The 20,954-nt window shown below is 38.1% G+C and overlaps 1 protein-coding gene across 6 annotated transcripts in view; it reads left to right on the forward strand.

Annotated features, from left to right (window-relative positions):
• The window catches only part of LOC130559201 (collagen alpha-1(XIX) chain), a 129,440-nt gene that overhangs the window by 88,426 nt on the left and 20,060 nt on the right, over positions 1 to 20,954 (forward strand). For 5 of the 6 annotated variants that reach the window (XM_057342138.1, XM_057342140.1, XM_057342142.1 and 2 more), the window contains 22 exons: positions 660 to 697; positions 974 to 1,013; positions 1,349 to 1,384; positions 2,245 to 2,289; positions 3,125 to 3,178; positions 3,944 to 3,997; positions 4,808 to 4,888; positions 7,422 to 7,463; positions 8,124 to 8,201; positions 8,664 to 8,699; positions 8,854 to 8,898; positions 9,118 to 9,171; positions 9,513 to 9,554; positions 14,188 to 14,292; positions 14,877 to 14,930; positions 15,287 to 15,340; positions 15,648 to 15,701; positions 15,790 to 15,843; positions 17,088 to 17,132; positions 17,368 to 17,418; positions 17,537 to 17,581; positions 19,579 to 19,605. In XM_057342138.1, the coding sequence (XP_057198121.1) occupies positions 660 to 697; positions 974 to 1,013; positions 1,349 to 1,384; positions 2,245 to 2,289; positions 3,125 to 3,178; positions 3,944 to 3,997; positions 4,808 to 4,888; positions 7,422 to 7,463; positions 8,124 to 8,201; positions 8,664 to 8,699; positions 8,854 to 8,898; positions 9,118 to 9,171; positions 9,513 to 9,554; positions 14,188 to 14,292; positions 14,877 to 14,930; positions 15,287 to 15,340; positions 15,648 to 15,701; positions 15,790 to 15,843; positions 17,088 to 17,132; positions 17,368 to 17,418; positions 17,537 to 17,581; positions 19,579 to 19,605 (1,134 nt within the window). Of the gene's footprint in view, positions 1 to 659; positions 699 to 973; positions 1,014 to 1,348; positions 1,385 to 2,244; positions 2,290 to 3,124; positions 3,179 to 3,943; positions 3,998 to 4,807; positions 4,889 to 7,421; positions 7,464 to 8,123; positions 8,202 to 8,663; positions 8,700 to 8,853; positions 8,899 to 9,117; positions 9,172 to 9,512; positions 9,555 to 14,187; positions 14,293 to 14,876; positions 14,931 to 15,286; positions 15,341 to 15,647; positions 15,702 to 15,789; positions 15,844 to 17,087; positions 17,133 to 17,367; positions 17,419 to 17,536; positions 17,582 to 19,578; positions 19,606 to 20,954 lie in introns of all 6 variants that reach the window. The other variant, XM_057342139.1, reaches the window with a different exon arrangement.

The raw sequence follows: 20,954 nt of genomic DNA on the forward strand, positions 1-20,954 counted from the left end.
CATTGTTTAAATGACTTACAAGTTATAAACATAACATTTTAAAGTTCATTAAATGATCCTCCATCCTCAAACCAACTTTTTAAGTATTTAAGTCACATTCTGTTTTTCGTCTTTATTTAACTTGAATGTATTTTTAAAGTGCGCGAAACACAGTAAATGAACAGGTACATCCCACACAAGCCATCCTTCGCCGTTGACTGAGAAGCATTAGAATGATTGACAGGCTATTTAATGTGCCGAGCGCTTGTAGTTAATGGATAAACGGGACGTCAGATTCAGAATCAGACTCTCTTTTAAGCACCATGTTGCTTTGAGGTGGGTCATTTCACGTGGCTTTTGTTGCTTTTGTTGTAGTAAAAGGTTCCTGCCATTTGAAACGTGACAAGCCCTGGATTAGTGCAAATCTCTTGCGTAAAGAGAGTTGAGAAGAAAAATGGCAAACATCTAGTTTAGTGGAGGTTAACACTGTACTGAGATCAGTTCTTGGACCATAACTGATTTCATATGTAGTGTGCAGCCTGAGCATGTCTCCAAAGGAAAACCCTGTTTTGGATGAGACACATGGATGGTTTGACACATTTAAATTGTTTTGTAATGTGGTTTGTACTTTGGAACATGAATAAACATGAATAAAAAGTGTTTTGTGATTCTTCATTTAGGTTATGACAGCACATGGCCTGAGACTTCCTACTGGATCTGTAAGTTTGCCTCTGTGGCTTTACTTTGAATGTTATTTGTTAGATTTATTGTGAAATTCACTTTGTTGCTCATTTTTATTTGAATGAAATGAATAATTAATGCATGGTAAAATGTGAACATTTTTAGAATGTGTTTTTCAGTCTTTAACATGCTGTGTTGCACACAATCAACAAACTCCTGCAATGTGCTTCCTTCACATTCAACCATACAATATGCCTTCATCAAAAACCATCATTGCATTAATGTGCTTTTCTCTCTCGCTCTCTCCAATCCATGAGGGGGAAGCAGGGGATAAAGGCCAGAAAGGAGATCAGGTAAATGACTACGAATAACTTACTGTAAAATGATCCAACAAACCACTTTGAAACAAATAAAGACTTTTATTAAAAAAAGTTTGCATTCATGTTAACATTATGTGCTGCAGGCAGTTTCTTTGATTTGAATATTATTCGATTTAAAAAAAGTTTCCTACCTTGTGTACCACTGTTCTGGGCTGTCAGACACTAGTAAGTGCAGGGACTTTGTGATGTGTTAAAAGCATGATCGCACAAAGTATGTTGCGTTTGACCTTGAAACTGTTTTGCTGTACTGTTGGACTTCTAAAAAATGTGTTTTCATGCTTTTCCTCTCTTTTTTCTTTCTCTCACAGGGTGAAAAAGGCCCTGAAGGCCCACAAGGACTAAAGGTAAATGAAATCTGTGAGAAACTTTTAGCAAATGGTTAATAAAGAACAGGAAGATGTTTTGTTTTCATATGCTGTTTAAAGATTTTAGACAGTGTTTTGCTTCCTCTCAGTATTAATTAGTCCTGTTGTCTGATAGATTTAATTCCGTTTAGTGTATAAAGCTAAATTAATTGTATTTATTAATGTTGTTTTTTTCCTAGCTAAATATTTCATCCTGTACTAGTTTTATTCCTAAAATGCTTTGTTTCTACAATGCATTCTACAATTTAGTTCGTTTTTTACCTTTTTACAGATTTTTCTCAGTATTTGATTGTTCACACTTAAATTGTGCTTTAAGCGTTAAAACTAACAAAGGACCAGAGGAAAACATATTGTTCTTGGCATAAGCACAGAGACGTTGATTTTGAATGTCGTGGTGTGGTACATTGATTTTTGCTATAGCTAAGGTCATTATTAGTTAGTTTTATATTGACTTTCACTATAAACCACACATTTAAAAGTAAAAAGATTGGCACAAAACAAGCAGTAATTTAAAGGACTAATGTAAGGTGTTCCATGTATTCTGCAATGATTTAGAGTAATTTCTTAATGCACGTAATAGAATTTGCTCATATATTTAATCAATATAAATATCAATTAATATCTTAATAGGAGAAAATTAAAATAATGTGGCTGGGTCAGGGTTAGTAACGATAAATCAATATTGTTATTTTGCAATGCTGTAACTGCATATTTAGGATTAGGGCGAAGAAAACCATACTAAACAGTACTTGGACACAACTTGCACTCAATATCTCTCACAACTTTGCTGTCCTAATGTATTGTTTTATTTTCTTTGACCTGTTATCACACTCATAAAGGGAGATACCGGTTTGCCTGGGCCAGCAGGGACATCAGGACCCGAGGTACGAACTTTCTGTTTCCATGAACTGTGCGGCCCTGCCCCGATGATTGACAGCGCACAAGTTAAACGCTTCCTCTTGTGATTTGACCAAGATGGAAAGAACACTTTAAAGTCATTCGGCTCCAGTGTGATCGTATTATTGTGGACATTGTCAACCCGGCCAGGAGAGCAACTCTGCCGACTACTACCAAAAGCTTTTTTGTGGGCAGCTTATTGCAACCAGTTCCTGCTGGGTTAAATTGGCTGTGGCATGTTACCAGGGTCACAAAAAGTGCTTGATTTTTGGCCCTCTGTTCAGTTAAGGGCACAGAGAGGGACCTCTCAGAATAGCAACCAGTCGAAATGCTTCAATTTTCACAGTCGGTACAAAATCAAAGTAACTGCAGCAAGACATTTCAAAGGCAGTTTTTGTTCTTTGTGGCTGTTGGAGTCGGCCACTCTGATTTTAGTTTTACTAGAAATTTTATTTAGTGACTGTAACAAGTTCAATAGCTAGGAAGGAAGGAGGCGGGAACCGGCGAACGATAACCAAAACTTTAATAACATAACAAATCATAAATGAAAGTAAAGGGCTACACAAACAACTAAAACACATACATAATGTCCAGGCCTGGTCCTCTCTCGTCATACCTTCCTGTCGCTCCTCCACTTATGCTTCCGGAGCTCCTCCGTGAGAGATGCGAGACCGGTGTACCGCACAGCTGACACTCATTATCACTCGCCCCACCGGCCTCGCGGCGTTTCCTCACGGCTCTCGTCCCGCCTCCCTCGTCACAGTGACCTTGCTGTATGTTTTATACAAGGTTCATACTGCCAATGTGTTTGTGGTCTTACAGGGAAAAGAGGGTCCAACTGGTCCCATTGGACTCCGGGGTCTTCCAGGAGACTTGGTAAGCAGAAAACATTTCAGTTTTTAGCGCTACCTTGAAAATCACGATTATATTTGTATTTTTAGTTAATTAACTCTTTAAAACCATATATAATCATATTTAATGTGTTGCTTGTGCTGCATCTGAATGGCGTCTTAAATTATATAGCTTATCGTGTAAAGGTGTACCACAGTATATCTTACAAAAAATGATAAAAGTCTTATTTAGGAACCAGAATAAAGACTTTGACTTGACAAAGTAACCAACCACATTAGCAACACACTGAAAACCACCCAGAACCCCTTAGCAACTGCATAGCAGTGCCCTGGCAACCACCTGTAACATCCCAGCACCCTGATAGTGAGTTTGGCATAGCCGATTGTCTCTCACGTGTGCTTGAGGAAGTTTTCAAATTAAATAATTTTCCTCAATCATGCACTTCACTTTTTTTTTCAGTTTTTTCACTCATCACACACATGAGCAGAGAGAGAGAGAGAGAGAATAATCGAGAAGGCAAAGCTGTAAATAGCTGCGCGCACAATCAGTAATCAATCGGTAATCGGAAAATTAATTTGCAGAGACAGGAACATCTGAGTTCTCGGTGTGAGGGAGAAAACAACATCAGCTGTTCTCAGCACCTGCTTCTGCTAACAAGCATCTGCCTTTATTTCAAAGGAATGTGAACACTAGGGTGCGGGGGGTTTGGGGGGTAAAACGTAGAATGGTGGGACCTGCCAAAGGTTGCTGAAGCTGATGGTGACGTGTCTCATCTTTCTTGTTTTCCAGGGCTCTCCCGGTCAACGTGGACTGCCTGGGAGAGATGGGATGAAAGGAGAGAAGGTAAACTAGCCCCTTCAGACCTGATTTCCTTTATGGAAAAAAATATTGAATTGAAATGTGTGTGAAATGCTATGTTCATGGTGTTTTCAATGACCTGGAGTTCAAAATAAGTCATCCATTTTATACTCTTAAAGACCGGATGTCTATTAAGATTTTTAAACTTGATAAAAAATCCTGTGTTGTTCAACTTAGGCTATATATATGAATATATGAAATATCTTGACATTAACCTTGAATTAATGTCCAGTGTATAAAATATAGCAGCATCTAGTGGTGATGTTTTGAATCGCAACCAACGGCTCACTCCACCCCTCCCTTTCGAAGCACTACGGTGGCTGACACAGAACTAAGATGTCATCAAGTTTTCGTTCCTTTGCCAAAGGAGATAACGTATTTACAAAGCGCACTGAAAATGACACACTGGACCTTTATGAATCATCAAGGTCATGAGGTTACCATATATATTAATTAGTATTTATTAAGATCAAAGGGTGCTTGTTCCTTCAAATTAATAATTTATGTCTTGATGACGTGAGCATGTGCAGCACAGACAGATGTTTAGAGCACATCTGTAAATGGTTTACAGCACAAATGTACTTCTACTACTACTAGTAAGACCTTTTTGACACTTCCATCTCACCTCTGTATAGACGATGATTCCAGGTTGCCGGCATTTGCTCCAGATGTCTGTGATATTTACATCCGGCTCTTCTTTTGTATTTGTGTGCATTTTCACGGTGTCAAATGGCAAGCCTTTAGGTGACAGGGTCTCTAAATGCCAGCTGTCGGTGTGTGTTAATGTTCGTGCAGGGGGAGTCGGTCGGAGCACCAGGACCGATGGGTCCCCCAGGCCTCAAGGGCGAGCCCTGCAGTGTCGGACCCTGCAACACGGTACGCTCTCAACACCATGTCTTTCATTCTCTTTCATTTCACCGCCATGATCTCCACTCTCACTGTATTGAGTTCTCTCACAGAAACACAAACCGAATACAGATCAACGCTTATCTAACATCCCACTGCTTTTAATAACAGCTCAGACCTTTAGTGACGTGACGCACCTGTAAATCTGCGACAGCTAAAGCGAGACATTCCCACACACATGCTCTTTCTCCAACAGCAGCTGGGCTTACCGATAAACGTTCCATCATTTAAGCTCCGACGGTGGGAACCGGAAATATCACTCTTGCTAATACACCGCTTCGGTAAAACTATCTGCTAAAGCAACGCCGGCGTCTCGGCCTGGACGAGCACCTGTTAGCTTTCTGTCCAATTTATGGCAGTAAAAAATCCCTTGTCACATCTCTTTAATATCTCAGTTGTCTCGCCTAGACATCTGTGAGATTCAATGGAGAGCACATGGAGGTAAAAGTCTTAGAGACTCTACTAATCCCACATGTACTAGCTGTCAAAAGTTTAGGATCACTTACTTATTTTTTATTTATATTTTTTAAAATATATACTTTTTAGAATAATAGTAAAAAAGCATCAAAAAATGGATGAACTCTGTTATATTTTAGCATCTTCAAGGTAGTAACACATTGCCTAGAATTTGCAAAATCGTACACTTGGGATTTTATCATCCAGTTTCTTGAGACGTCAATCTGGGAAGCTTTTTAAACAGTATTGAAGAAATTTCCATCAATGCTTGACTCTTATTGGCTGTTTTTGAGTCATTATTTGGTCCATGTAATCGGTTTCAAAAATCTTTTTTTTTTATAAAAATTGAAAGAAAGAAATTAATATGTTGACAAAATTATATTTTTGTCTACAAAATTTCAAACATTGCTTTTTTGTCAAGTGATCCTAAACTTTTGACCGGTGGTATATGTCACCCCCAACGCTTTAGATAAAAGCCCTATAATGTCACCGTTTGCTCAACCAAATGAAGAATTTCATCAAATTCTTCTCACCTGTGTTTTTTTCTTTCCCTATACTATTATACAACTTATAAAATAAGTCGTACATTATTTGCTTCTGTCATTATTTCCAGTAGGAAAAGTTTGGAGAAACATCCCTGAAGTTGAAATGTAAAGGCAGAAAAACTGAGAACAGGCGTGCAGTTTCCTGAAATATGAAAGAGCAATCTCAGAGTGAAAACGTTTTCCTCTGGGATGTTCTAGAGACAGATTTTAGGTTTGGCCGTTTTTCCATCTTTCAGTAAAACGTTGTGGATGACAGCCATGCTGGTCAGCAGTGGTAACACTATTCAAGCCGCTACATGGTAGTTAGATGCTAGCTGGACTCTGACCCAAAAAAATGTGTTTGTTTGCTAAGGAAGAAAACGAAGCGCATATTAACGATGACGGCGGTGGCGTGAAGCACATAGACAGATGGGTGGTGGGCAGACAGAGCCCTTGTTGAACAGTTTGAACGACGGTTTGCTGGACTGAAATCAACATGGCAGCATCGAGTCCTCGGCTACCTTCGTTTTATTTAGTTTTTAAGGAAATAATGACCACCCTGTTTACTTTAAGATTGTCTTATTGTGCACATTTCATCAGTGTAAATTAGCCGCATAAAAATTGAGACCTTTTCAAAATTTGTTTCAAAAAGAAAAGTTTTTCTGAATTTACTGTTTGTAGGTATGTGTATGTGGTAAAATAATCATTTTTGTTTCATATAAAAAGATTTGCATATTGCATTTATTTGCAGAAAATGAAAACTGGAGAAACGGGTGAAAATAACAGACCTCAAATACGGCAAAGAAAACAAGTTCATATTCACTTTTAAGCAACACATAACTTTGTACATTTATTTAGGAAAAGTTTCTAGGACGAAAATGTGTCTTGTCATGCTGCCAGTATTTCACATTGCTGTTGGAGGACTTCATGTCACTCCGGAGGTTTGATTTTGTTGAAACAGACACTGGACTGGAATGGCCACAATGCATCTAGAAATGCACGTTGGCATTGTGAGATGTAGTCTGATGTGCTATGCTTTGTTTTGATGTCTTATGAAAAACTGTTTTAAACAGACATTGCCGTGATCATTTTCTCACTTACTATATTTTAGCATCTTTGCGGGATGCAGAAATCACCCAGCCACTGTTTCAGCCGCTGTAGCATATTTACATTAGCAGGCGCTTCTTGCATTGCAGTGTAGTTCTTGCTGACCACAAAAATCAATTTTCCATCAGTGGCGTGCGGCAAAGAATGCTTATTGTAACTCTTTCAAACTGTCAGGACCTGCAGGATAACTTACAAATCACACTCGGACAAACAATTAAAAATTTGCTGTGAATAGTGTTAAAGTGCAGAAAACCAATCCGTTCAGAAAGTTTGCTCTCTAATATTAACCATACACGTTTCCCAATCCATCATTTGCCTCTTTCTTTCTGCACTTCATGTAAAGTCAATCTTGTATGTATGTTTTAACAATATGGTGTTCAATTGAGATTTGTATTCCATCTCTTGTTCTGCACTAGGAGGATGTCGTCTCTGGTCCGCGGGGGGTACGGGGCCCTAAGGTGGGTCACTGTGAACGGTTTTAAAATATTTTAAATGTGTCTACATGTCAGTCATATCTCCTCATTATATCTTTTTTGACCACGTTTTACATTTATACATGTTGTGATGCTTATGCAATATGAAGGTTGTGGCACGCTGTCAGATATTGTATATATTGATTTTGAATAATCTCATGGTTTGAGAAACAACGTTTAAAATGCATGTGCATCTGAAATTACAACATGTAATGTCTTGACGATGTTTAAATAATTGACAATTCTAATTTGAACATTTATCCCAGTGCAGTAGTTTGCCCCATAGCCTACCGTTGCGACTGAATTCCTATATGCAGTTTTTTTTTTGTCTGTGTCAGAAATGTTTCCATAGAGCTGGTCATTAAACTGACAAGATTCATTTAAGCCGGAGACATGCAGCCATTACTAAATTGCTTCTGCAGAACACTTTATACAACTGCTCTTGTAAGAGATGAAAACTCCATTTTCTTTAAATTATACCGGTTAAAGATTTCATTTGATGTTGCTATGGCAACAAATTATTTTTAGGCCACAATAACTTTGCCATCCAGTCTTATTGCATAAAATTACAATACTGCGCTTTGTGAAATTTGGATTCATGGATCTATGCTCGACCGAATGAGTTTGTTTGGTTCTTTCTGCCAGGGCGAGCGAGGTGTACCCGGTGTACCTGGAGACCCGGGAGAGAAAGGAGAAGCTGGATTTGGAATTACTGGACCCCCTGTAAGTCATTTTAGAGGAAGAGAATGTTTTGTATCCTTAAATAAATAAATGGTTATAGAATCATAGAATGTGGATATTGATTATGCCCCAAAACGGCCTGAAACTTTTCTAAAAGAATATGATAGCTTAATTTAAGGACAGAGAGGAATTTAAAGTATTTCCATTCTCGGAAAGATCAAATTACATTTCGGTCGACTAGGAAAATGGCACACAAGTCATATGGACTTTTTGTGGTACTTTTCTAGACACTTTTTGTCCGATTTGAAGCTTATTAGCATTGTTATTCTGTACAGAAGAAAGGAGGTCTTATGAGTGTGAAATCGTGACTCGTGGTACTTAAATTAAGGAGGATAAAAAAAGAAGTGAATCCCAAAATGGGTTTGACGCTTCAGATTTTTGAATAGAATCATTTGATTGTTGTGACTACGACTACACAAAAAAAACCACTTTGTGTTTCTATAGGGTCTGATGGGACCAAAGGGGGAACCAGGAATTAAGGTAAAAGACAAATACACATCCTAAATTATCAATGGTTATTAAAAAAGTTGCATTATTGACCAGAAGGTGCAAATGTTTAAAACAGGGATTGTTACAAAAACATTGAATCTTGACTGTGTTCAGCGAAGTGAACAGAGATGAATTGTTTTCACAGGGATCTCCTGGAACCCAAGGGCCAGCTGGTGTGCCAGGAATCATAGTAAAAAATTTTTTTAATCCATTTCTCGCTCTCTTCACCTTCCTTGTTTTCTTGTGTAGCTGTAACTCCATCTCAATCACCTCTGAATATTTCTGGATGTACATGTGTATTTGTCAACTTGGATTATGACTCGGATTGAATGTCTGTTTTTCCATCTGTATGTGTAATAGTTGTTTGAATGGCCACTTTCATCTTGTTTCTTTATTTATTTGTTACAAGGGACCGCCAGGCCTGCAAGGCAGACCAGGACCCCCTGGACCCCCAGGAGAACCGGTACATAGATATTTTACTGAGACGTTTTCATCTTTGTCAGTTTGAAAAAAGTTATTAGCTTTGAGCTTGAACAACCCTCTGTTGGGCTATTTACTATTCACTTTCTTAAACCATGTATTTTGCTTAAAAACAGCCCATACCGCCGCTGGTAGTTCAGGTCAAACAAACCTGAAACTACTTAATAGTCTTGTAGCTATCACAACAAGAATACAACTCATTCAGATGCATTGTATATAAAGTAAATGTCTTTGATTGTACCATGTTGTATCTTATTTGGAAACATTGGCACCGTGATATGTAATGTTGAATCTAATGCTACTCTAAATTATTTTTCTCTTCAGACAGCGCTGCCCATTGTTGGAGACATGGGCACATTACTGAAGGTACAGTTTCACCCAGCTGAATGTTATCATGTCCGCTGATTTATTGTAATGGATTTGTGTTCTGCAAACTGCAGTCTACTGAACTCTGATATTAGAAACAAATAAAAGTGGATTGAACAAAAATATAGAAGATACTGAACTAGGAGTCGATAGAGGAGATGTATGAATTGCTATTAAGATCAAAGATATTAATATTAACAAGATGCATCACTGCCATTGAAATGAATGGGGAGGAACGCAACGCTCAATATGGCCGCCCTACACTCTTAAAAGAAAAAGGTGCTTCAAAAGGTTCTTCGATGCCATAGAAAAACCTTTTGGTTCCATAAAGAACCTTTAACATCTGGTTTCACAAAAGGTTCTTTGTGGAGAAGAAAGTTCTTCAGATGATAAAAAAGTAAGAAAGACATGGTTCTTTAAAACAGTGGTTCTCAAACTTTTTTGTTGTAAGGCCAACTTAGTGTAGAGTGCATTGCTTTGCGGCCCCCCAAATAAAGACTTATAATCTTAAACTTAAAATTTTAATTAAACCAAGAAAATATTCAGTTAAACAATGCTAAAACATCAATTCTTTTGGTTGGTGGCGTTGTTTTTCTGATGTTTGATTGCACAAAATTTATGATAAATATCATATTTCTAAAATGCCACAAAATCTGTGGCCCCCCTGGAACCATCTTGGGGCACCCCAGGAGGCCACGGACCCCAGTTTGAGAACCACTGCTTTAAAGAACCTTTGACTGAATGGTTCTTTGTGGAACCAAAAATGCTTCTTCTATGGCAGGGGTCGGCAACCTTTGCGACCAAAAGAGCCATTTTGGGCCCTCTACCACCAAATAAAATTTGTCTGGAGCCGCAAAATAAATGTAACCTTTAAATTACTGTAACACGGATTGTTATGCATGTACGGTAGTAGTTACCCAGTTGCACAACTAGGTGGCAATATAGTGCGGTTTTATTGTATTTAGATGTTAGCAAATTATACATTTTTGTCCCTGGCAAAAAGTGGGAGTGTTGCAATAGGAGAGTAGCGTCCCGGTGTTGCACGCGCTGCTTTAGTTAGACTTCAGTTTTTTTCTGTGAATTTTGTTTTGGCAGCGTATGATGAACAGCCACAAGAGACCGTCTACTCTCCGCATACGGATATCATGCGTAAACATTATGAGAAGCGCGCTAGCCAGACAGGATTTAAACTATGCCGGCTAAAGACCCAAAAGTTTGGTTTAAAGACGAAAAACGTACCAAGCTAAATGTTTTCTCACCACTTATTTCGTCTATTCAAATGAAATATTTGAAAAAGCAAATACATTTACCCAGCCAGGGTGTGGTTTGCCAGCGCAATTTGATCATAGGAAACAAACGTTATGGTACAGTTTACATCATTTTTAAATGTAGTTTTTATAAATGTCGTTTAATTGGAATTTTAGCCGGTGATTATACAAATATTCGTATTACCCTTTCACTTCTTGTTTGAATTACATAATAACTGCCCGGAGGTGCGTTGCAAACATGGCCGTCGAGTGGGACTACTTCCCTAAACGGACTTTGTTTAGATGCATATCAGCAAAACTTTTTCAGATTGCTCCACTCTGCTCGTGAGGCCCATGTAGTCTATTCAAAGGCAGCGTCTCATGTGTTCTTTTACAATCAATTCAATCCCAGAATGCATTGTGACAAGATTGGATTAGTGTTATCACGGTATACCGGTATCAGTTAACTTAATATAATTATTATTAATACGTGATTATTGATATGAAATAATATTGTGAATAATTCAACACCAGTGATTGGTTGAAACTCCAACATAAACCTACACTTTTTGAGTGCGATTCATCAGTCGAAAAAGAGAAACACAAAACAAACGTAAAAATGAAAGCTTCATTTTTTTATTTCAGTAGATATTAGGATGATATCGTTATTATAATTTCTTTAGCCTATGATTATTGTGCAGTTTAAATCTGATATGGTGGCTGCCATAGCTTAGATAAAATAATATTCAGCCAATATTTGTGTCCTTTAAATATTGTTTTTGCTTTTTAAAGTATCATTCCATTAGCGTAGCAAAATGTTACCGTCAAATCGCAATTGCAGCAGAAGTAAATAATTCATTTGTGTGGTTCCATGATGGTTAGGATGCTACCTTAGAAGGCAGCTGCCTTTGTAGACAACAGCCAGGAAGGCAGCTCACTATGTTTTGGAACTGAGCTTGTGAAACCTGACAAGCTCGGACATCTGAAAGCTTTAATGTTATCAATTAAAAATGCTATTAAACACTCATCTCCCTTCAGTCAGAGTGTGCGGCGGATCCTAAGATGGAACTCACCCTATGTTGTCTTGGTATTTGTGCTCCTTAGAGACTGCATTTTTTTCTACAAACATTTTTAGAAAAAAAATGTGTAATGCAACAAAACAGAAAGATGATAAATAACTCAACTATAACCGGAGAGCATATACAGTCAAATTTTACCTTGAATTTCTCTTAAAGAACTTTTTTTTTAAACTCTTTATTATCTTTTCAATTGCTTTCTTTAAAACTCTTGTGTTCTCCTATCTTCATCTCAGTTTCCTTCTTTTAATTTCTGCTTATTATTCGTTCTTTCCGTACTGTATTTCTCATCCACCAACTAGTAGTCTTTTATTTTATTTTTGGCATCATGCATTCATCTCGCCATGACTAAAGAAACGTCTGAAAAGATAAATGCCCATCTGTTCACATAATGACTGTTTGGTCGCAATGAGATTCATAAAAGTGAACAACAGTTACAGCAGCTAATGTACTGTAGTTATTTCTTGTCTTTGGTATGGATGTTTCATCACAAAACGCATCGTCGGTGCTCTGGACTCCTTTCTGCAGATTTCGAATGAGGAGTTGAATAGGAGCCGGAGTCAAGCTGGGTCACGTCACCCGCTGGCAGGATTTTTTTTGTGTGTGTATATTTTTGAACCCTTGAACGGAAGCGTGACTTGAGGATGTTCTCTGCTACCAGACAAAGAGAAACAAGGGCTTGGGTGAAAAAACTCAACCGCGAAGTATAACATCGTTAAAATCCACTTAAATGATTTGATTCTTTTTTCCCAAGCGTCGTCTTTGGAGTAAAAGGTATTTTTCATTGAATTAAAGAAATACTTAACTCCTCAACCTCATTCCAACCACAAAAGCTTTTTTAAACACAATGGCTTTTTAAAAAGGGGGCACAAAAGCACAAAAGAAGTGATGTGCACTGTATTATAACACTTATGATGTTATGTGACAGTTCTGTGAGGAACAGACTGACATTAGGCTGAAAGAAAACTTTAAATGGAATGCACGAGTGCTTTTACGGTGTTGTTTTGTCCTTTTTGATCAGCATCCACTTTCCTTGTGTTGACACGTTCTGTTTATCTTTTATGTTTCATAGAAGTAATACAGTTAAAATAATATGGGAGTGAATAAATTATTTCTCTTTTTATGGTGGTGAAGTGACTTCATAATAATTTATCTAATTTATTTTAATAAAACTCCAATACAGATACATATTTGTCCAAAAATGTCAAAGCACTTAGCGAAGTTGCAATTGATTTTCTCCCTGTCGAAAACCTTTTGAACGTCTCGATGCAGACAAACGGCAAACATGTTAACCCCCCCCCGACGTGTAGGTAACATGCCGTTTGCTAATTGTCAGCCTCGCACAGAGAAAGCAAATGTTAACTAGGATTCTAAATCAACCAGCACCTATTGAGCAGGCCGGACTAATGCACTAGTAAATTGCTACCTTCAGAAAGCCGCCGGAGCCGTGCGCGAAAAGTGCATCCGATGTGAAATGTCACAGCAATCCTTATGACCCATTACTGTGAACCTTTGATTACGCTTTACAGGACTACAGTTACGCTCTTAAAGAGCAGACGGGAGAAAGGTCGCTTACTTAGCCAAGAGTTTTGAAAGCACCTTTGCTTCGGCCGTTCGTGGTTCTCTCCTTATCGTCGGGAAAATGTATCGAGGCGAATGCATTAGACTGGCGAGGTTAAAAAATGGCTATGCATGCCTTTATCTAGTTTGCTGCTTGCAATCTCTGAGTTTGAACTTTTAGTTTTTCTATGCGGTGTGCAAAGCTGGGTTGCGATGCTTTGCGTGTGTGTAAAGCTGAAATGAAAAGATATCTAGATGAAAAGACATGAATCTTATACTGATGCAATAAATGAAGCAAATAGATTTGTGGTGCTTATTAACAGACATTTTATTTTACCGTACCCTAGTGTTTCTCAACACTTTCTTCTGCAAAACACAAAAGATATTTTGAAGAATGTTGGTTACGGAACAGTAGCGGCTCCCGTTCACTTTTACTGTATGGACACAAAACCAATGCAAGTGAATGGGGGCCAGTTAACAACATTCTTCAAAATATCTTCTTTTGTGTTCTGCGGAACAAAGAAAGTCATACAGGTTTGAAATTCAAAGGGGGTGAATAAATGTTGACAGGATTTTCATTTTTGAGTGAACTGTCACTTTTATTGGGTATAAAATGTTGCTTGAAGTAAAAAAATGTCCACTACATGGTACTATATAGTACGTTTATTTTCAGTTTATTTTGCATTTTAAGCAAAAGAAGTGCTGGATTCTTGCACCTTACTGTGTGTGTTCATGTGTGTGATTTGACAGAACGCCTGCAGTGTGTGTCAGACCAGAATACCAGGATTACCAGGGCAGAAAGGAGAGAAAGGATCCCATGGAGCTTCAGGTATCCCGGGAATGGATGGAGAAAAGGTAGAAATTGCTGCTTACATATTTAATCTCCTTCGTAATTCATGTTCTGTCTTTCCACCTGAGATTTTTTTGGCAGTGACTGCATCATCTTCTCTGACTGATGCAATTTACGGTTTAATTACAAAAAGCTTCCGTTCACATAATGACATGAGGCACGTGCTGCTCTGACAGTTTTCTTGGACATTTCTTTTCTTGTATTTTTGTCAAACTTGACAAAACTTACTTATTTACTTCTATTGTATGCACAAAACCAATGCAAGTGAATGGGTACCGCTGTTGTTCGGTTACCAACATTCTTCATAATATCTTCTTTTGTGTTCTGCAGAAGAAAGAAACTCATACAGGTTTGAAATGACAAGAGGGTGAATAAAAATTGTTTTGGGTGAACGATCACTTTAAGGCCTTAATTTCAAAATTCCAAATCAAAACTTGCCTGAATATGTTTTGTTCCACTAAATGCTTTGCTTTCATTGTACTTTGTTGTTGTTGTTGTTGACTGAACTGAAAATAGATGAGTTTGTCTTTTGAGACTGAACTGTGGATCTGTGGATTTGGCTCCTCATCTTCTGTGTTGATTTTAACAGGGGGATCAGGGTCTGCGAGGACCGGCTGGTAATCCGGGGAAAGAGGGTCCGAAGGTAAACAACCCCGAGTTTGATCTTAGAGAAGAGAATTGTGACGGGCAGGAACATAAGTCCCAGAAATATCCACAAACTTTTGTGGCCACAACTTTCATGCATCTCCTCCAATACAACAGCACATCACAAATAATCATATTACAAACAATACGACAATTATGAGATCAATTAAAAACGTAAAGTGACACTGGTTGCCATGGAAGCAGAGATGTTCAGTGACAAAGGCAAAATGTGAAGACAAAACACAATCATTAATAATGTACATTCTTTGGAGAGAAGCAGAAATATGGAGTTCTGGATGCACTGACTGTAACAGAAACTTGATTTCACAAGATTGTTTATCTGTCATCATACAGGGAGTGAAAGGTGAGAGAGGCTTTCCTGGACCAATGGGAGACAAGGGTGATGAGGTAAGTTATCACAAAAACGTGTGTTTACACCAGCAGACGTGTGCGGCGAGATGTGACAGAACTAGATTGCCTTTATAATCAATGAAGCTTCACTGAAAGCGACCGTTGCATCAACACGACTTCAGCTAATGCACCATTTCTGTTTTTGACACATTTGACAGATTTTTGTTTTCTTATTTGTCTGAAATAATTTGTTGCCATTTCTAGTGTAGATATGGTGCAGTTTAATTAAACATCTTTTTGTCATTTCCATTTTGTTTTTTGTGTGTCTGAGTTGTACTTTTGGTCATCTGATGCTCTTTTCCAGGGGTCCCATGGTGTGCCAGGATTGCCTGGAGCCACGGGTCGTATAGGTGCACCAGTGAGCGTCTCCTATCACTTGAAAAAAGTTTCAATGGTTTTTAAAGTTTCTTACAAAATTATCTTCACACATTTTCCTCTTTTTTTAGGGACTTATAGGCAGATCAGGACCAGTTGGCTCCTCAGGACCAAAGGGAGAGCGAGTAGGCAAAATTGTGTTGTTATACAAAAAAGATTTTTATGTTTTCAAAATGAATATTTAAAATGTATAATATAGTAAACATTATAAATCTGTTTATAAGTTACATATAACTTATATATTTATAACATACAGTATATATTTTTTGTAGGGCTGTCAAACGATTAATCGCGATTAATCGCATCGAGAATAAAAGTTTGTGTTTACATAATATATATCTGTGTACTGTGCATAATAATTTTGTAGTTATTAACACATCCACATACATGCATATATTTAAGGAAAATCTAAAAATTAATAAACATTTAAATATCATTTCAATTATTTGTAAATATAAATAAATACATGTAAATATTTCCTAAATATGTATTCATGTGTATGTGTTTGTATTTATAAATACAAAATGAATATGCACAGTAAATAGACATATATTATGTAAACACAAACTTTTATTCTGGATGCGATTAATCGCGATTAATCGTTTGACAGCCCTACATTTTTGAAGTCATGAAATTGAACCCTGTTTTTTACAAATTTAAAGGGATAGTTCACAAAAATGAAAATTCTCGCATCATTTACTCATCCTGCAGTTTTTCCAAACCTGTATACATTTCTTTGTTCTGTTGAGCACGAAAGAAGATATTTTGAAAAACGTCCCATCATTGTTTGCTTACAAAAATTCTTCCAAATATCTTCTTGAGGGTGAGTAAATGATGACAGAATTTTCATTTATGGGTGAACTATCCCTTTTAATTTTCTTCAATACTATAATGGAACAAGTGGTACAAAGACTAAAAATGCGGCACAACATCTTTTCGTTTTTCATCTTTCTTGTAGTTGTTTGCCCGAGCCATTCGGCATCTGTATGTACACGCATGCTCTCTGATAAATGAATGTAGCGATACTCTCGCAAATGGTTTGAATATGTGAATATGCTGCCCGATGTGTTTCGGTGAGCTTGCGGAGTGCCCTGCAGTGTTAAGATACGCAGTAGAGAGGAAATGGAGGAATTTTTCATTGGTTTTCATCAGATGGTCGGCTCCGCTCAAAGTTCGCCCGGTAGGGCCAAGGGGCAGAGAGTCTATACACAAAACTTCCAAACGCTCCATCTGAAAGCTGTTATTATTCACATCATTTGCTAACAATGCAGCGTGGCGTTGGCCTTGATATTCAATACAGTCCCATGCTGTGTTTGGAGAGGCGGTTTGTGTTATGCATGTAAATGCAATAGATGTGTTTTTGTTGCAGGGCAGCGACGGGCCTCCAGGTAGACCCGGACCACCCGGACCTCCGGTACGTTCTGATGCTGTTTGTGTGAGCCTGTTGTGTGGCTTTGCATGAGATTTAACAGAAAATTGACTTATTTTGTATGTGTAGTTATCGCTTATAATCAATCAGTGTTTTTCTAGATCATTTTGTTTTTTGTGATTTGTCATCACATCAGTGGACAGTAAAAACCATCCTGTCCTGATTCTTGTAAGCTGTTGTTAAATGACTCAACCTATTTAACAATTATTGTTCTTTGCAGGGAGGTCCATATACGGAGGGCAATGGAATGAGCAGTCTCTATAAGCTTCAGGTAAAACGTTTCAAATGAAACCAAAATACACTAAAAGCATTTTATTAGATAATAAAATTACTCGCATTACTCACATTGTATTATTATTTTAATGTAGTAATTCTAATTTTGTTTACAGAATGGAGGGACTAACACAGGCCCACCTGGACCACCCGGACCCCCGGTATGTTTCTCTGTTTTTCTTCTGAATAAAGCAAAAAGATGTTTACACCTAACTTCTCACAGGGGATCAATTGTTGACTTTAAATGAAGCGTTCATGTCAATATACAACAAAACAAGCATTGATTTAGGAATCTGTATTCTGTTAAGCTCTTTTGCAGCGGATGAATAGAAGGCGGCTCACAGCCACAGACTGTGAAGCACAATGACAGCGGTCGAAAGAAAGAAAAGCAAAACCCATCTCAGCTGTCTGTATAGAAGTAATTGACAGGCAGGAAAAACATCTGTGTGCGCATACTGTATATAAATATACATCCTGTGTGCGTTTCTGTATGTATAAAAGAGCTTTTCTGCCCCGTGGAATTATCCGATTAGCTTATCAATGCTGCGACACGCAGACTTATCTACTCTGTATGTAATGTGCCCTTGCTCTCCATGAAGAACAAGAGTCTATTCCGTCCCGGCCCCTTGTTACCAGACCGCCCGCCACGACCGAAAAGATACTAAACCCTTATCAGCAGGTCTGAAGGAGGACATACTCCAATCTCCATTCTCACTGCAATAGACACAAGGAGCTGCTTGCAAATCCCCAGGGTGCTTTGCTTTGCTCTATCCTCAGACGAACCTGCTCTGGAACGTGACAAGCTTCGGTTGACAAGGCACATTCTGTGCTTAAAACCACGGCACTCAGAGAAAGCTCACTTAAACTTCATTTGAACTTTATTTAACCAATCAAGAGGCTTGTGGTTAGAAGAGCTCTCATAGAAGCAGGATATGTGACAGGGTTATGGCAACATGATCACTCATGATATATGAGCTCACCGTATGTGCAAAATTAGCTTTCAAATGATGTGTAATATGCGGTCATGTTTGATTTTGGGAAACTTGGGCTACCTTTTAAAACCAATGTCATTTGAATTCAGAATTTGCAGCGCAGATCGCGCTACTCACACAACGTGACTTGTGAGAGACTTGACCAATCTGCTAAGCATTAAAATTCACACTGTATGCAAATATTAGGTATTTTAATTAGATCATAATGATGTTTTTTAAGTAAGGGATCAAGTGTATCTAGCTGGTTGTTGCAAAATAAACCTTGACAGGGTGAATTGGAAGCCAACGCAAATACAAACAAGCCGTTTTTTATTAAATCATTTGTAAGAGATGAAGTCTGATGTATGATATTAATAAGCATATTTATATTTCATTTACTTGCAAATATTACAGTATGTCCCCACTAGACGCAATGTGACGTTGCAACGCAGTAAAAACAAAAAAGGTTTTTATGATGATGAGAAAGTGTTCAAAAACGTTTGACAGGTAGTCTAGTTTAGCAAATAATCTGAGAAAGTAGTTTGAGAAAATATATTGAAAATAGTTTGAGCTTTTGGCATCACTTTATAGACGTATAAATAACAACATAAACAAACGTTACTTTTGTGACCCCAACTGACCTTCCAGTACACATTCACAAACAATAGAGTGCCTGTAGATTATTTCTGATAACAATCAAAAGAAACCAAGAAGAACCCTTACTTGGCTAAACTTGTCTCGCCAATATTTTGAATTTAGACTGCGATACCAAGCTCAGCCACTAGATGTCAGTGTACCACACGGTTTCTTTATATGCCACCAAACTACAGGACCCATTCAACAAATTGTTTATTTAATAAAATGAACATACAACAAATTTCAACAAATTGTTTATTTAATACAATTGTTATACAATAAAATAATAATATTAATTAATATTAGCATAAATTAAATCAAATATAAATTACTAGACACTAGCCAAACACAAACCGGAAGTTAACTGGGGGTCAGGCGCGTGTCCGATGAAACGGTCTATATCAGAATAATCGGTTATTGTTCGACAGCTTATCTAAGCAGTCAGGTGCCCAGATTGGAGTAATTGGTTTTAATGAGATCACACATGTGAATAGTCAATTGACATTAATTTCATGATCATGAGCACTGATTCTGTCTTTGTTGTGTTTCAGGGGCCAAAAGGAGATGATGGACGGATGGTGAGTGCTTCTGTGTTATTCTACCTGAACTTGTAGAAAATGGAATGGCATTCCCACAAAACCTGCAAACTAGTATAAGATACACACATGTAATAGTCGTGTCAAATGGTCCTCTCGACCTTTCTGAGCCTCGACACTTTTCAGGCCAGCACTTTTGGCCGGTCTCCATTAATCACGTCTCCTGGCTCAGAAATAGTCCGAGAGCAGCAAAGCACAGCAGTTTAGACACAACATTCTCTACAACAAAAGGAATGAGCAGGAAAGGCGCCTGAATCAAATTGTTGCTGCATATTGTCAGCCTGTGGGAGATGTCATGTACTTCACTACATACACACCCTCAACAAAAGCACTGTATGATTGCAGCTATGCCGCCAAAAAGCCGGCCCTCGTTCCCACGGGTACAATTTAGGGTTTTTCTATTGTTTTATTATTTTTGCGAGGAACGATTTTTCACAGGCATGCTAATTTGACATTTGAATAAATGGTCCCAGCAGTCTCCGGCACAGTGCTAGAATTGCCCCATCTGTCTCCAGCAGATCCTCTCACGTAGGTCTGCGTTCTGTTATTCGTGGCTATCTACATGTGCAACAATTACCCGTTAATGTTGCGCCCGCTGCTGTCCGTCAACAGCGGCTGAGACACGGGGCGAACATAATGTACGACGCTTGTACACACATCCGCCGGGGTGCCGTACAGCGGTTCGGTACGACAGAAAGCTTCGGGTGAATTACGAGCGGCTCTGTTTGCTGAAAAGTAGGTGTGATTTATTAAAGCGGCGGACTGAATGAGAATGCGAGAAGGGAAGTAAATGCTTTGTCAGGACGGTAATGCGACAGAATTAGAGTTACAGTGATACACGTGTCAGGATCGAGATGAATGGACTGTTTCTAATTGATGTCACATGCATAAAAAATGGCGTTCAGTGTTTGCAGATTATATCATATACAGTACATGCACACATTACAAACGTGTCATCTAACATGAGGTCCAATAATATGCCCTGTGGTGTTATTAAAACCGCTTATTTACTTTTGTCAGGGCCCTACAGTATATAAGTTGAATTGTGAGAATGTTTGCATTAAAAGTGTCATTTTTTGGGGTATCTATTGACAGAAATGCAATATAATATACATAACTACTGTACGTCTTCAGAGGTATATAAAGACATTACAAAATGAAACGTTATGTTTTTATTACCTTAGAATGAGCTATTTCTGTCTACATACACGGTGGGAACTGCATGGAATTCGCCATGTTGTTTCTACAGTAGCCCTAAATGGACAAACTGCTCTACAGAGCGATTTTCATACATACGTTATCTTCTGCAAAAAAGCAAAACCTGTCAGCCT

Source organism: Triplophysa rosa, linkage group LG9 (genome assembly GCF_024868665.1).
Source record: "Triplophysa rosa linkage group LG9, Trosa_1v2, whole genome shotgun sequence".
Taxonomy (NCBI): domain Eukaryota; kingdom Metazoa; phylum Chordata; class Actinopteri; order Cypriniformes; family Nemacheilidae; genus Triplophysa; species Triplophysa rosa.